This window comes from Olea europaea, unplaced genomic scaffold (genome assembly GCF_002742605.1).
Source record: "Olea europaea var. sylvestris unplaced genomic scaffold, O_europaea_v1 scaffold2198, whole genome shotgun sequence".
In the NCBI taxonomy this organism is placed as follows: domain Eukaryota; kingdom Viridiplantae; phylum Streptophyta; class Magnoliopsida; order Lamiales; family Oleaceae; genus Olea; species Olea europaea.
In genome coordinates this window covers 91,869-108,422 of record NW_019239995.1, presented here as the reverse complement: position 1 = coordinate 108,422, position 16,554 = coordinate 91,869, and the positions used below count along the sequence as shown (strand labels likewise).

The window sequence follows — 16,554 nt, the reverse complement described above, 5'->3', positions numbered from 1 at the left end:
TATTATACATAAATCGAAAATTTTTCCTTCTTTTTCAACCATATATCAATAATATATTAAATATCACATAGAGGGAGAATCATCTTTTGAACGATTCTAGCCCTACTAAAATTCAACTATTTCAATATACATTCATTTCGTTTTTCAATATGTATTTAATTGAATTTTGGACGATTCTAGCCATACTACAATTCAATTATTTCAATATACATTCTTTTCATTTTTCAATATGTATTTAATTGAATGTTAATTATTATACATGCATGTAAATAAATAATTGAATTGTAAGAGAACGATCAAATTCATTCATGAACATGGAGTTTAATTAATTTAAATCAGTGAATATAGAAAAAAGAATAATTTATATACATTCAGATAAAGGGCGTGTATGTGAACCAACGTGAAATTTAAGTGAATATAGAAAAAGAATAATTTATTTACATTCAGATAAAGGATGCATACATGAACCAGCATGGAATTTAATTAATTTGAATTAATAGATATAGAATATAATAATTTATATACATTTAGACAAAGGGTGTTATATCATAGATTAAATGAATAATATTGAAAATTAATAAGAGTACATGAGCTTGAATAATTTATCTACTCTTATAGTAATTGATGAATAATTTATTTACTCCTAGAATAATTGAATAGCCCACAAAACTTATATTCATGTCAAGAATTTGCTCAAGAGTAAAGTGTGTGTTTTGTTAGTTATAAATATGGGTTTTTCATTTTTTTTTTATATATAAATATAGAGGGGAAATTCGTCTCAATAATTTTCTTTAAAATTAAGTATTCATTATATTAACAAATATAACAAAAATTAAATAAGAATCCTAAAAGGGAATTAGAATGCTGGAAAATATAAATAGAGTAGCATGCTTAATTTAATTGCTTCAAACCCCACCATTTGAACCATAAGAATGGATAAAAAAATTAACGCTTTGTTGGCCTAATTTAGGGGTGTAAAAGAGTCGAGCCAAGTCGACTCGCGAGTCGAAACTCCCGGCTCATGCTCGGCTCGAGCTTTTTTCAATACGGGCTTTTTTTTGCCCGAGCCGAGCCGACCTGGCTCGACTCAAAAAAATAAAGCTCGACCCGAGCTTTTGGCTCGGGCATTACCGAGCCGAGCCGGCTCGTGTTTTGATGTCTTTTTTTTTTTTTTTTTTTTAATTCTTGCAACTCATTAGGTGTTTCTCATGGGGTATAATATCTTCACTTCTTGGTTCTTGTTCTTTCTCTTCACCCGAAAGGGTCGTATATTTGATTTTGCGCTGTTTTATGTAGCCATTGTGCTCGTGTTGCAACGTATTTATTGCCTTTTTGTCCCGCATAAGCTGCTTTCTAGTGTAAGCAACTACTTTTTTTTGTAAGGATAATGTTATTTAACGGCACTGGTGCTAAACACCTATTTATAGGTGGCGTGCAAATGTCATTAATTGATATATCACCTTAAAAGTAAGAAAATAAATCACATTTAATATGCTCTATCACTTGCATGATACTTGGACTGGTGTTGCCATTTACACATTGAAGAGGAAGAAGTATTGTTATATCTCCATTTCAGGTTGATATTTTTGGAGATTGTGGTGATGGGAAATTAAAGAACGCTTTACGGATGTGAATTTAGTTTGCAGCTAGCATATCGTCCCGAATAGCAAAGAGTTTGAACCAAGATTTTCAAATGGATGGGATGGGGTATTAGTAGTCAATAAACTTTGTGAAAGTAGTATAAAGAAGGAAAGAAGTAAAAGAAATTTTGAGTTGCAATAGAAAGGGACATGGAAAGCAAAACTGTGTATACTTTTTCGTGTATACTTTTTCGTGGCAATGAGTTGGATTTTACTCTCGTTATGGTGTATTGTGGGCTCATTGAAACTTTTAGGTACCTTAATTATGAAGTTTTTTGTGTTTGATTTGAAAGTTCTGGGAAAAGAGAAGAAGATAACATTGGAAGCAAAGGGTTTTAAAAGATAGTTATCCTTTCGTTGGAATTGAATTAGGATTATGTAGTGCGTTATAATTTTATAACTCGCTCTATTTGGTGAAATTTTTGAGATTTCGAGAAAATAAGTACACATGGGCCAGCTTGGGAAGCCCGTCGACTTTACTTGCTGGATTGGCCCATGGGTTGTGGTGGGACGAATCGAGCCACCTGTGGGGCGACCTCTCATGAGCTAGGTTGCCGAACAGATGATCAGTTCATGTCGATTGACATTCCTAGAAAAGTCTCTCTGTGTAATATTGATAACTAGATTTGCCTTCGATAACAAGATCTTCTAAAATGCAACACAATCTCAAAGAAACTACGATCTTCCTACTATTTATTGATTCCAATCTCATATGTGTAATGTTAATTCATTAGAATTGTACTCTCGAATTACAAGCTTAATTTTAAATAAAGAGTAGACCAGGCCATCATATTGTGTCAATAATATAGTTCAAATAGAAAAATATATCTGCAGCTTATTCTCTAACATGTAGTTCTTATTTAAGCAAATAAAACAATTTCGTCATTTTGGTTTATTGTGACTCTTTAATTTATTTTATTTTTCAGATAATGGGTAGTGAGTTTTTGTAGCTTTTCGATTTCCAGAATTTATTTGAAATATAAACAACTTTTTTCCTTTGCAATTTTGGAAAATTTTCGTATTTAATGACCTGAAGTTCATATTTCTTTTTCCTTGGTGTTTTATTCTTGTCGTGCACAATCATCACGTTCTCAAGGTGAAAATTTACAAATTTCTAGTTTCATAAACACATGTTAGGCCATTAATAAAATGTAAATTCAATTTATACATTAGTGCATGTGTTGAAGGCAAATATAAATAAATAAAAAAGCCAATTACAGTACATCTTTAGAATTTTATCAACAGACAAGTGCCAATTTTAATTTGATTAAGATTATGAATATGGATTTGAGCGAGCGCTGTAAGTATAAACTGTCAAACTACGAAATCGAACCTAAACTACATTTTTAAATCATAGTCTATTATAAAATGCTAGAGAGATTATGGGTCCAAGACTCCAAATAACATATCCCTATATATGTTGGGAGGCACATGAGATTGAATAGGGAGTTGTACACTAGTGTACTCCCATTATTTATTTGAGAGAGTCTGTACATACAGCAAGGGTTGAATGTGAGTGTTTGTATGGTTTCTGTGAAGTCATTTTCTGTACAGATGGCAAAAACTATTTATTTTTAAAGTGATAGTAACACGATACAATGTACTTATACCTAACTTTATTTATAGTTTTTGATAATCCTAGCCTATTGGTCTTGGACTAAATTGATTTTCTTTCTCATACGATTTAATTTTTTTTAAGAAAACCATAACCATGACGCCATAAGTTCGGAACTTGACTTTATGCAATGCCCACTTTTGCCCTTTTACCTTTAGATTAATTCGTTCTAACGCGTACCTCCATTGTCTAGTACACGAGACTAATTTATCTATATGAGCCGAGTCATGGTTTGGCAGGGCTTTTCAAACACCTGGCTGCCGCTATACGTAGCGACCGCTTGTTCTAATACCTCTAGATGAGGTGGAGATTTTGACTCTTGAACCCAATTAGTCAATCTATCAATGTGCATACTCATAAATAATTTCACAGTATACTAAACTCTTGTATCACAGTATACTAAACTCTTGTATGACAATCATTTTTGTGAATATATTTTTTCTCTTAAACTCATTTTCAACTACACATTCTCATAATAAAATATTATGCAAGTAAACCGTAATTTTTTCTTATTTTTTAACCACAAATTTTATATATAAAAAAAATTATTATTCCAAACCTCATTTCTTCTAAAAATCTCTTTTGAATGGAGGTCAAACAGTAAAGAAGGTATAAAATGTAAAGTCAAACGTAGCACTTCGTGGCTTCCAAGGGCCAGAGACTTAGTTATCCCGCAATATTATAACAATTCAATGCCTTGTAATTTGTAGCTGCCCTATGCTTCATATCATTATTAATTTACAATAGTAGAAATTTTCATGCAATTAATTAATAATTATAATATTATTTTTTTCATTAAATACTGGAATTAAAAGATGGGATTCAAGAACTTAAAAGAAAAAAAAGGCACTTTCACATTTAGTACGAAAACAGAGTCTTCCTTAATGATCAAAGAACTAGAAGAATGAAAGTCTTGTTGAAAATTTTTTTTGTCCTAACAAATGGTCTAGTATTCATTATTCAATCGTATTGATTTTCCATGCACGAACAATGGATTATCAATTCTCTTTTATTCTCATTTTTGATAGATTCTTTATGGTTATTAGATGAAATTCAAGAAATAAATTTAGGCCCCGTTTGATTGCAAAAGTAAAAAAAGTAAACAAATTCCATGTAAGTTGAAAAAGAAAAACTCACAAAAACCATATGAATGCATTTTTCACTCAATTGGCCAAAAAATATGCTTTAAGTGTTTGTAAATTAGAATTCGAATTTCATTTTCACTTTCGTATCAAATAGTCAAAATAAAAAACGAATTTATCGAATGTGACATTGGAATTGAAGTCAGTCAAACAGATCCTTATTATCTTACATCTATCATGGAGGTTCGATTTCTGTTCATGAGAGTTCAATAGTCAAATCCCACATTACAAGGTTGTGTCACTTAAATTTGTTTTTTAAAAAATTGTTGCATGCATGTGACACTACAAGCAATTCATGTTATAATCAAACTTTTTTCCTTTACAAGTAAGGTGGCCTATTTTTCTTGGAACTGGCTAAGTAATCCTTTATACGGCCTTGTAGGCTTGATGTAGACTGTAGAGTTTACTCCAACAACTTAGAATGGAATTGTTATAAGAAATTGCAGAGCAGAGTACTTATATATGGATGATCTATCTTTTGGGTATCTAACATTTCTTTCTTGGCATTTTGAGTCCCTATCATTTTAAGTTTGTAGCACTTGAATCTCTATTTAATGGTTTTGGATCCACATGGCCGTTAATAAAAAAAAAAAGTAATGCTATTCGTAATCGTTCATTACGATAGTAACTCTATGTGACATATATACGACAAGTGATTATTTGATACATTAATATTTTAGTTTTTTATTGACTCGTACATTAAATAGCCACCTGCTATATGTATGTCATGTAGGGCGACTGTTATAGTGATCGATTTTGAATAAAATTATTCTTAAAAAAAAATTATTTTTTGGTAAAATGATCATTACACTTTTGAAAATAGAGAAAATAAACCAATGAATGTGAATAGAAAAGAGTTAAAAATAAAAAAATAAAAATAAAACTCTCCCCTCCGTCATTCTTATTCCTTACTTCCTGTCCCCAAAACTAGCCGTCATTATTTTTACTTTGGGAAGTACTATATGTACATAATTATTTACATAATGGTGTTGGCACTGGATCCAACCTTTAATTCAAATTTCACACTTTCATATCAACAATCGGATGATTACCACATTACATTATGGAGATCATTATGTACAATAATTATATACATGTAGACTTTTCATTTTACTTTTACAATAGCAAATATGTTATCAAATACTTTTGGGAAAGCCCTTTGGACAACTAGGGTTGGCAACGGTTCGGTTATGGGTCGGTTCGGCCAAAACCATAACCGCACCACCAAATTTTTGACCATACCATAACTTCACCATAACCACGTAAATCGATTCGATTCGGTTCGATTTTTATCTCGGTTCGGCACGGTTCGGTTCGGTTAATAACCACGAAAATAAATTATTTTTTATAGGTTCATCCGTCAAATTGATATAAAAAAATTTATGAAAAAAGTTAATGAAAACAAAAACACAATATTCCAAACGAAAATATAAACATTATCAAACAATATTCCAAACGTAAATGCAAGCATTATCCTAATTTTCAATTGTAACAAATTTAACAAACAATATTATAAATATAATAATACTAAACTTTTCCTTCATTCTTAATTGTTGTGCATCGAAGTTACTTGATGCATTCTTCCCTACAAGTCTTATTAGCATAGATCAGCATTTAAAGTTGATTCCTATTCATCCTTGGCAATATTAGCACGTCTAGAAAAACATCGAACTCTGTTTTTACATGATCAGCAGTAATAGAATGACTAACAAATGTAACAAATTTTCGAAGGCGACGACGATTTGAACCGTAGAGGCAATGGAGCCGTGCGTGAGTTTGTGGTTGTGGAGAGAAGGGTTTGTATTTATATACAGTCATACTAATGCTATTATGGGCTAATGGTAAGTAGACTGGCCGAATGAGTCAGGTAGATGTAATGAGGAGGGGAGGGATTTTGTTTTGATTTGGATAGAAAAGTAGTGTAAAGCCCATTATCAATTCAATTTTTTTTTTTTTAGCGGGTAATCGGTTCGGTTTCGGTTCGACGACGTAAATACCATACCGCACCATTACGAACCGGTTCATTAAAATCAAAACCATATCCACCCCATTGCACCATCGGTTCGATTTTTTTCCTCCATTCGGTTCGGTTAATCGCGATTTTCGGTTTTGACGGTTCAAATTGCCATCTCTATGGACAACCCCAGGACGTCCACGGGGTTGTCAAGCACGCAGGGCCCAATACTTTTTAAGACCATGTATTCACTATAATTATTTAAAATTTAAAAAATAAAATCTATTAAATCTCGAAATTTATAAAATTACAAAATAAAAAGTATAATCCGTATAGTTGAAATATATTCAGACGGAATTATCTTTTGTTCATCAAACTTGCTAGATTCGATTTCTCAATTTTTCCATGTTCATTAAATAGGAAAACTATAAAATAAATTTAAATTATCTTTGGATGGAAGATTCTTTATTGTTGAAATACTGATAAGTGTAGGATATAAAATGAATTACTTTAATTAATTAGGGTTAAAATTGATATTATGATAATGGATAAATGGAAAAGATAAAGCACAGGGTGATAATATCTACACCATAGTTTTTAATAGTTGCACCACATTTTAATTGCATTTAAGACTCCCAAATTTTCTCATTGTAAAATTTATGTCCTTAAATTTTTTTGTCAAATTCTTATATTCATAACCCTTCATTGATTAGTAAATTTTGTTCTTGATAATTATTTCTTTCAAAATATATGTTTAGTACTTTGAAATGAGTGAAAAGTATTTTGCGGCAATTTTATTTATTTATTTTAAATTACAATGAAAATAAGTTATTTTAAGCTTTCCAATGGACGTCTGGACGAAAACAGTCATAATAGATGAGATGTGCTAATTAATTGAAGATTGAAGATGAAAATGCATCGAAAAGAGTTAAGAGCATAAATAAACCATGAACAAAGATTGAGGACTTTACTTCCAATTAAAATGTGATATAACCAATAAAAAATGTGGTGTGAATATAATTACCTAAAGCTAAATATGATAAATTACCCATTGGATGCTTCTCAAAATCTCCTATTAGATGGTACAAACTTTTCTATAATTTATTTTTCAAAAATTTGTCAAACATCTAAAATAACCTCTGATTGTTTCTTTGACAATTAGAAGTAGACATTTAAAATCAATTCCAAATTGAACCTAAATGTAAAAACTTCAAATTCTCAATGTAAAATTAGATTTTTTTTTTTTTAATTGTATATGGAGAAAAGTGATATAATAGAAAAAATATATATATATATTGACGAATTTCCCAACATTTGACGTTGTGTTGTTGACCAATTATGATTTCTTAAATTTTGAAAGTGAGATCTCAAATCCCTAACCTATTTAGATATGTGGGCCTAGGTTGATACGTTATCGACATTGTCAATGTTTAACATTAAAATTGCATGTGATCTTCACATGACTCAAAGTTAAATGGCAAAATCATTAAACCGTTAACATTTCATTTCAATTCAACAAAATTCACGATAAATTTCAATTTGCATACACTGGATTCATAACGTGAGATCTAAATTCACTTACTTAAATAGTTTAAGAATCCAAAACCTCAAATTTCAAGGTTGGAAATCTATAACTATAAGTGAAATATTAGAAAATTCAACCCTAATTTTCTACCCTATCTATACTTCTAAAAGAAATAATCACTTAGTGGACTCAATCAATTTGATCGAATTATTGTTTATTTTATTGAGAGAAGGACCACCTCATCTTACGTTCTTGAAGTTATAAAAAATTTAATTCCACGACGCGTATATGACCAGTCATTGGATAAGTTCTAGGCCTCAATACATGGTATCACACGATTCATAATGAATTTCACATCAAATCATTAAATTATGGATATCTTTTGAAAAGAAGTTAAAAATGCATAATTAATTTGGCATCCGTTGACCGTGTTGTCAACCTTTACCAAACCCAATTCCATTGATTAATTACATATTTTATTGCAGTGAATTGAACGAAGACCGTTTTCAAGATTCTAATGACGGCGATAGATTTAATTATCCTTGCCCATAATTAACAATAATACCTAATTTAAATCTTATTTATTGTTCGATTGGTTTGGTTTACCGATCCATGTCGTTTGATCCTTTAATCACACGTAGAGACGAAAAATGAATTAGGCTAGTTCACAAAAAAAAATTATAGTTCAAATGATTCACACGATCACAAGTTTGCTCTAGTCGAGCCTCTTCAACAACGCTAACCTATGCAACGAAAATAGCATGATCGTTCACAAAAAAAATTCTATGTAACGAAAAAAGCATAACCCGTATTCTAAAAAATAACATGAAAATAAGACTTCCACAATGAAACTCTCCTATTTGGCTTACTAATTAATATTAGGTTTCTGGGTTGATCAAGCTCTTGTATAGTATCAAAAAAAAAAGTTGTCATATAAAAAATTCTTTAGTATGTATTATAAAATTTTAAAGCATTTAATCAATTATTATTTTATATTTTCTTTAGGCCTTAAAGAAATTTAAATAAAATTTTTATCTTAAACAATTAGCAAAATTATTAATTTAGTACACTATAACTCTAGCCAAGATCGAAAATTTTATTATTTAAAAAAGATTATTAATTTATCGAATATTTTTATCGAGGTCACGATACTCATCCACCATTGTTGGATTTCCCATAGACCAAAAAGAGCAAGACTCCTAGAATTCATAATAGGCAAAATGCCTGTTTCATTTGATCATATAATCTCATTAAAAAAATACCTTTATATGGCATTAATGTAAATGTTCCTAAGTAAGCAACATTTTCTTCATATTCTTTTATTTTATTTTCTAGCATTTCTAGTCCAAATATCAACATATTTTGTCCTTAGAAGTACGTACACATTTCCTTCAAGTTGCAGCAAAATTTCTAGTTGTTCCTTAAAGTTTATTTCTTCAAATCACTCATTAAAGTTTCTAATGGTTTCAATTTAGTCACTTGCTAGTTAAATTAACGTTAAATCTTACATTTACGTTGCTAAAGCTTATGTAGACTATTAGGACGTTAATTTCATAACCACACAGACCTTAACGGAGTCTGAAATAGAATGACAGTTGTTGACCTCCAAATCAGTTCAATCCAATTGTCAACAGATCTTCACTCCTCTCTTGTTTGCACGTATTTTAGTTCCATACTTGGACACTAGCATTAGATTATACATGATCGTAGCACAGTCAGGGTTCGACGATTTCGGACACTTCGATGCTCAAGTCAAATGGTGTTGAATTTTTCAGTGTGTGAAATAGACACAATGAACGAAAATTCGAGTTTTGGGTTATAGATAGAATTTCCAAGACCGTAAATCAAAATTTTCACATTTTTTGAATGTCAATAAATATGAATATTTGTAGATGGAAGAAGTCCTTTGGATGCTTAACATGTGGCCTCATTATAATGGCCTCGTTTGGCCCTCATTTTTTTTCATTTTTTTTTCATCTCTCTTATTTTCAATCACACAATCTTTCATAGAATAATATTATACATAAATCGAAAATTTTTCATTCTTTTTCAACCATATATCAATAATATATTAAATATCACATAGAGGGAGAATCATCTTTTGAACGATTCTAGCCCTACTAAAATTCAACTATTTCAATATACATTCATTTCGTTTTTCAATATGTATTTAATTGAATTTTGGACGATTCTAGCCATACTACAATTCAATTATTTCAATATACATTCTTTTCATTTTTCAATATGTATTTAATTGAATGTTAATTATTATACATGCATGTAAATAAATAATTGAATTGTAAGAGAACGATCAAATTCATTCATGAACATGAAGTTTAATTAATTTAAATCAGTGAATATAGAAAAAAGAATAATTTATATACATTCAGATAAAGGGCGTGTATGTGAACCAACGTGAAATTTAAGTGAATATAGAAAAAGAATAATTTATTTACATTCAGATAAAGGATGCATACATGAACCGAAACTTTCTTCACTTGTTAATTTTGTGGCGTACACAAACAATCTTACAGGCTCATTGCCTCAGTCTCTTGGCAACTTAAGAAACTTGAGAACATTTCGAGCTGGTCAGAATGAAATCTCTGGAAGCTTACCAACAGGGATTGGTTATTGTCAAAGCCTGGAAACTCTTGGTCTTGCTCAAAATAGAATAGAAGGTAATCTACCTAAAGAGCTTGGCATGCTCAAGAGCTTAAGAGAAGTGATTCTATGGGAGAACCAGTTTTCTGGATTTATACCTAAGGAACTTGGAAATTGTACGAATCTTGAGATGCTTGCTTTGTACCAGAACAATCTTGCCGGCGGGATTCCTGCCGAACTTGGGAACCTTAAGTCTATGCAAAGGTTATACCTATACCGGAATGGATTAAATGGAACAATTCCAAGGGAGATTGGGAATCTTACTCAGGCACTTGAAATTGATTTCTCGGAGAACTATTTGTCAGGAGAAATTCCAACTGAGTTAACTCAGATAAAGAGTCTAAATTTACTATACTTGTTCCAGAATGAGCTTACTGGGGTTATCCCAAATGAGCTTAGTAGCTTGAAGAAATTGATGAGGTTAGACTTGTCGATTAATCGCTTGACAGGCCCAATTCCATTTGGCTTTCAGTATCTTACTGAACTATATCATTTACTGCTTTTCTCTAATTCTTTGAGTGGTAGCATACCTCAACGTTTTGGGCTTTACAGTCGACTTTGGGTAGTTGATTTTTCCGAAAATGACCTCACTGGAAGAATTCCTCCTCACCTTTGTCGGCATTCTAACTTGATGTTGCTGAATCTTGAGTCTAATAAATTGTATGGAAACATCCCGCCTGGTGTCATTAATTGCATATCTTTGCAACAACTTCGTCTCAGTGGTAACAGACTGGCTGGGACCTTTCCTTCTGATTTATGCAAATTGCCAAAACTTGCTGCTATTGAATTGGGTCAGAACAAGCTCAGTGGTCCAATGCCTCATGAGGTCGGGGAGTGCCAAAAGTTGCAAAGGCTTGATCTCTCAGGAAATCAATTCACATCTGAGTTGCCGAAGGAGATAGGAAATCTATCCCAGCTTGTCTCTTTTAATGTTTCATCAAACTCGTTCACTGGGCGGATCCCACCGGAAATTTTTCACTGCAAGGCTCTGCAAAGGCTTGATCTTAGCCAAAACAGCTTCATCGATGCTATACCAAAGGAGCTAGGGACACTTTCACTTCTTGAACGTCTTATTGTTTCAGAAAATATGTTTTCTGGAAATATTCCAGCAGCATTGGGCAATCTTTCACATTTGACCGAGTTGCAGATGGGTGGAAATTTATTATCCGGTGAGATACCAAAGGAGTTGGGTGATCTTGCAGGCCTGCAAATTGCATTGAATCTTAGTTGTAACAACTTAACTGGGAGAATACCACCTGAGCTTGGAAACCTTATCTTATTAGAATCTCTCTTGCTCAACAACAATCATTTGAGCGGTGAAATTCCTGGCACATTTGTAAATCTGTCTAGCTTATTGGGCTGCAACTTCTCATATAACGACTTAACTGGGCCATTGCCTTCTGTACAGTTGTTTCAGACCATGAGTATCAGTAGCTTCATTGGAAACAAAGGGCTTTGTGGTGGGCTGCTTGGTAATTGTAGTGGGTCTACATCTTTTGACACAATTCCTCCTCGTGTGAGAAGGTCAGATGCTCCTCAAGGAAAGGTCATCATTTTGGTTGCAGCTGTGATTGGTGGAGTTTCTCTTGTTCTAATTGTAGTTATTCTGTATCTTATGAAGCGTCATCCAGTCGAGATGGCTGCGTCATTGCAAGAAGAAAATGGCACATCATCCCCAGATTCTGATATTTATTTTCGTCCAAAAGAGGGGTTCACTTTTCAGGACCTCGTTGAGGCCACAAACAATTTTAATGATAATTATATTATTGGAAGGGGAGGAGTTGGGACAGTCTATAAAGCAGTTTTGCCATCCACTCAAATAATTGCAGTCAAGAAGCTGGCATCTAATAGGGAGGGTAATAACATAGAGAACAGCTTTCGAGCTGAGATTTTAACTCTTGGAAACATTAGGCATCGTAACATTGTAAAGTTATTTGGCTTTTGCTATCACCAAGGTTCCAATCTCCTTCTTTATGAGTACATGGCAAGGGGTAGCTTGGGTGAATTTCTTTATGGGGAATCTTGTGACCTAGACTGGCCAACACGGTTCTCAATTGCTCTTGGAGCTGCTGAAGGCCTAGCTTATTTACATCATGACTGCAGACCAAAGATCATCCATCGTGATATAAAGCCTAATAATATTCTTCTTGATGACAAGTTTGAAGCTCATGTTGGTGATTTTGGTTTGGCAAAAGTGATTGACATGCCTCAGTCGAAGTCAATGTCTGCAGTTGCTGGATCATATGGTTACATAGCCCCCGGTGGGTATCTCTTGTCCCGCTGCATGATATCTATGTCTTTTATATCCATGTTTATCTTAATAGTATATTGCTTCCTTAAAATTTGAAATGCAATGACTGTATGAGGTATTTTGTCCATAAGTAGTGCATAAACTAGTCTTCACGCTATAAGTATCATCACTTACATTAAAGGGGATACCAGATACCATTTAATGCTCCTCACGCAACCTCGAAGATGAATGGGAAAAAGTTAAGGGCCGTTAACTTAGTAATTATTCAAGTTTCTTTTATCAGTTTAACTATTAAGTCCCTGATTAAAATCAAATTAAAGTCTCAAGTCAAAGTCAACAATTAATTTTAGTCTCACATTTCATATGATCCAAAACTTTCAATCATAAATTTCATTGACTTTTATCAAAATCTACTAAAAATCTAATTTTCATCTACACCAACTGGGGGCTAAGTATTTTTCAAGTTTGTCATGTACTTCTGGTTTTGCTGTTTAGATTTGTGATATTATAAGAAAGTTATGTAGTTCTCTTTGTGATCATGTTACGATAACTTGATTAATTTTAGGGCCTCTTCTGCTCTGTTGTTATTGTTCTTCTATTTGTCGAGCCCACATCTATAGAAGTAGCAGTTGTTCTAGTTTTCATTTTTTTTACTTAATCTAGTTAATATTTGTTGAAGACGTCTTTTTTGGTGTCATTTATTACTACATTTTCTTTCCTTGTTGTAGAACTGTTTTAGAAGTAACTTATTTGCATTACAAGTGACATTTTGCGACAAAACTTGTGGTTGCCTTAGGATAAAATTTTTTCGTTTGGTTTCTCTCTCTCGTAAAGGATCAATCATTTTAGGGTGAACAGAATTACATCTTGGTATGTCCATTTCCAGTTTATGATGTATTTGATTTAAGTGCATGAGGATGAGATATGAGATCTGAAATTTTCAATCTTTTGTGAATTAAATTACATAAATAAAATCTTGAGTTATCACAGTTCTTGTAAAACTTCAATGCAGTATATGCACTCTACTCCAAGATAATCTCCATTAGTAACAGAATAAAATCTGTATTCATTCTTTATCTTCATCAAAAAGTATATAAAATACTAACAGGACTCTATCAGTCTAATTCTGATAAAGATCTTACTCTTACAGTTTGTGAGGGATCCTTGGAGATCCTTGATCTCTTTATGTCTAATAGTTTGCATAAGATCATTGGAGATCTCTCTCTATGCCTTGTAGTTTGCATTGGAACGTCGGTGATCTCACTAGTTCTTATAGTTTGGCTGTGATCCTCAAGTATAGGCCTTTCGTGCATGAGAACACCCTGATGGTCGTCAAGTTATTGATTCCTGTGGACCCCAAAGAATCCTTCTAGGTCTTATAGTTTGCCTTTGGACCCCCAAAGGATCTCGGTATGTCTTGTGCTGTGGACCCTCAAAGGGTCTTGCTAGGTCTTATTAGGATCTCTCATTCTCCTCTGAGTCTTTTTCTCATTGGGAGGTTTGTTGAGTGACCTGCACTTTTTACCATGAATAATGGCAATGAACTAGAATTCTACATAAATAAAAATTGATTAGTGTTCATATCTATAATAGTAACCAGAATATTCACGTGGAGTCCCGAGAGTTGAAGTTGAAAGTGTTGGCATGGATCATCTTGAGTAATATATGCTTATCCTCTTTAGTGGGTTGCGAACATTTAATTTGGCATAGTCCAATCTGGTGGCAAAAATTGTTTTGTCGATGTCTCGCTCGCATAATCAGCTGCCTGAACTAATATAGCCCATTCTTAAGAGTGAAGTTGACTGGCATTAATGTGATCTGGTATGCTTTAAGGATCCTTTTCAGGAGAGCTCTAATGTTGGAGCAGTCCTGTAGCCTCTCTTCTCCCTTCTCTTGAAAATGTCATCTCAATATTTCACTAATGATCAATGAATCCTTTGTAGAACCTATGAACTGAACGGACTATTTTTACTGCTGGACGATACCATGTGATGATTTATGAAGGCAGAGCGACGTATCTGCAATCATTGGTTCAAGCTTTAAAATGAAACAGGAAAATTTTTCATTTTCCATTTTCCATCTAGTGATGATCTCTCTCTCTCATGTCCTTCTGAGCAGTAAAAAACTAATCTGGAGCTAGCCTACAGATAAGGCCCTGGACCATGATAACAATGTAATCCATTTCAGCCTTTACATTTGAACTAGTGTCTGGTGCAATTTCTAAATGGACTTAGGTAGAATGAATTGGATAAAAATAAAAAGATTTCATCGTGCTTGAACTTCCCAGATTTTTTAAATATTCGACTTTCCATTTGGACAAGAAAGCTTCAGCATGTTTCTTCAGTGCTTGGCTAAGCATACTGTTCTATATATCGTCAAGGAGAAAGAAAATGTAAAGAATAGTTCCTACGCTTAATAGATTAGAGAGGTTCCAAAACTGAATATTGCAAAATGTTATTGCTGATTTTTTAATTTTCATGTGTGTCCCAGTTCAACATTTCATCTTTGTTGTTCTTAGAAAAGTAACTAGACTTTCTCCATGTTATTAGGAATCCATCTTATTAGTTGGTTTTTTCTCTTGTTTTCCTTTTTTCTTTTTCCATTGCAGAATATGCGTACACCATGAAAGTTACAGAAAAATGTGATATTTACAGCTACGGCGTGGTCCTCTTGGAGTTGCTAACTGGAAAAATGCCCGTACAGCCTCTAGAACAAGGAGGTGATCTTGTCACATGGGTGAGGAATTATATTCGGGAGCATTCTTTGTCAACTGGGATACTTGATAGCCGTTTGAATCTGAAAGATGAAAGAACTACTAATCACATGATTAGTGTATTAAAAATTGCTTTGTTGTGCACAAGCATGTCACCCTTCGATCGGCCAACGATGAGGCAGGTTGTTCTAATGCTGATGGAATCAAACGACAGAGAAGGAAATGTCATTTCACCACCAGATCACGAGCTTTCTCCAGAACATGATGCCTTGTGAATGTACGTATTGCTTTTCTTTTGCTTTAACTGTAATGAATCTTTTGGGGGCAGATTCTTCCCTTTATTACTTACCAAGGTTAATTCATAGAAATTTGTGTACATTTATTGAAATAAATTATTGTTATTCATAATCCTTAGTATGTGTTTGAGGCAGTGGCATAGGAAGGTGGCCACTACTGGAACCTGGAATTTTTTATTTTTTATATATTAAATTTTGTATTTTTATTATTAATATATTTTTTGTTTGATAAATTTTCCTACAGTTAAATTAGGCCTTCATTCATTCTGAGTCCTGGCTCCGCCACTGCCTTGAACTGCTCAAATTGAAAGTATTTCCATACCATCAGATGTACCACTTTGATCACGAGTTGAAAAACAATATATCTGCAAGAGATTAGGCAAAATGCTTAATTTATAATTTTTTATATATTAAATCAAGTGTAAAATGAGTAAAAGTTAACTCGAAACAGTCTTCTTTGTACCTGATTGGTCCCTCCTTGTCTCTCTCCTAACATTTTGAATATTTTTCTTTTTTGTAGTGTGCAGTGCCTATTAACTTAATATAAGCTTATCCACGTTAGACTTTATCTCGTCTATATAATGCATTTTATCTTATCTTTTCTGAAAGTATGGCTTTGTGATGCTTCACACTGCTTTAACTTTTAAAATTACCAAGTTAACGTTTGAGATTACTGGTTAGTTCGACTTTACGTGCGGAATTGACTAATTAAAGCAACAAGTTACTTTTAATTATTTTTCTAGATGATTAAACATAC

The 16,554-nt window shown here is 32.8% G+C and overlaps 1 protein-coding gene across 1 annotated transcript; it reads left to right on the top strand.

Annotated features, from left to right (window-relative positions):
* Positions 1 to 1,199: 1,199 nt before the first annotated feature.
* Positions 1,200 to 15,911, top strand: LOC111380730 (probable leucine-rich repeat receptor-like protein kinase At2g33170; the record flags this gene model as incomplete). The annotated part of the gene is made up of 4 exons (XM_023004363.1): positions 1,200 to 1,358; positions 2,886 to 2,940; positions 10,339 to 12,798; positions 15,397 to 15,911. Coding segments are annotated over 4 exons (3,054 nt in total), but the record flags the coding sequence as incomplete, so codon positions are not given.
* Between the last annotated feature and the right edge of the window lie 643 nt (positions 15,912 to 16,554).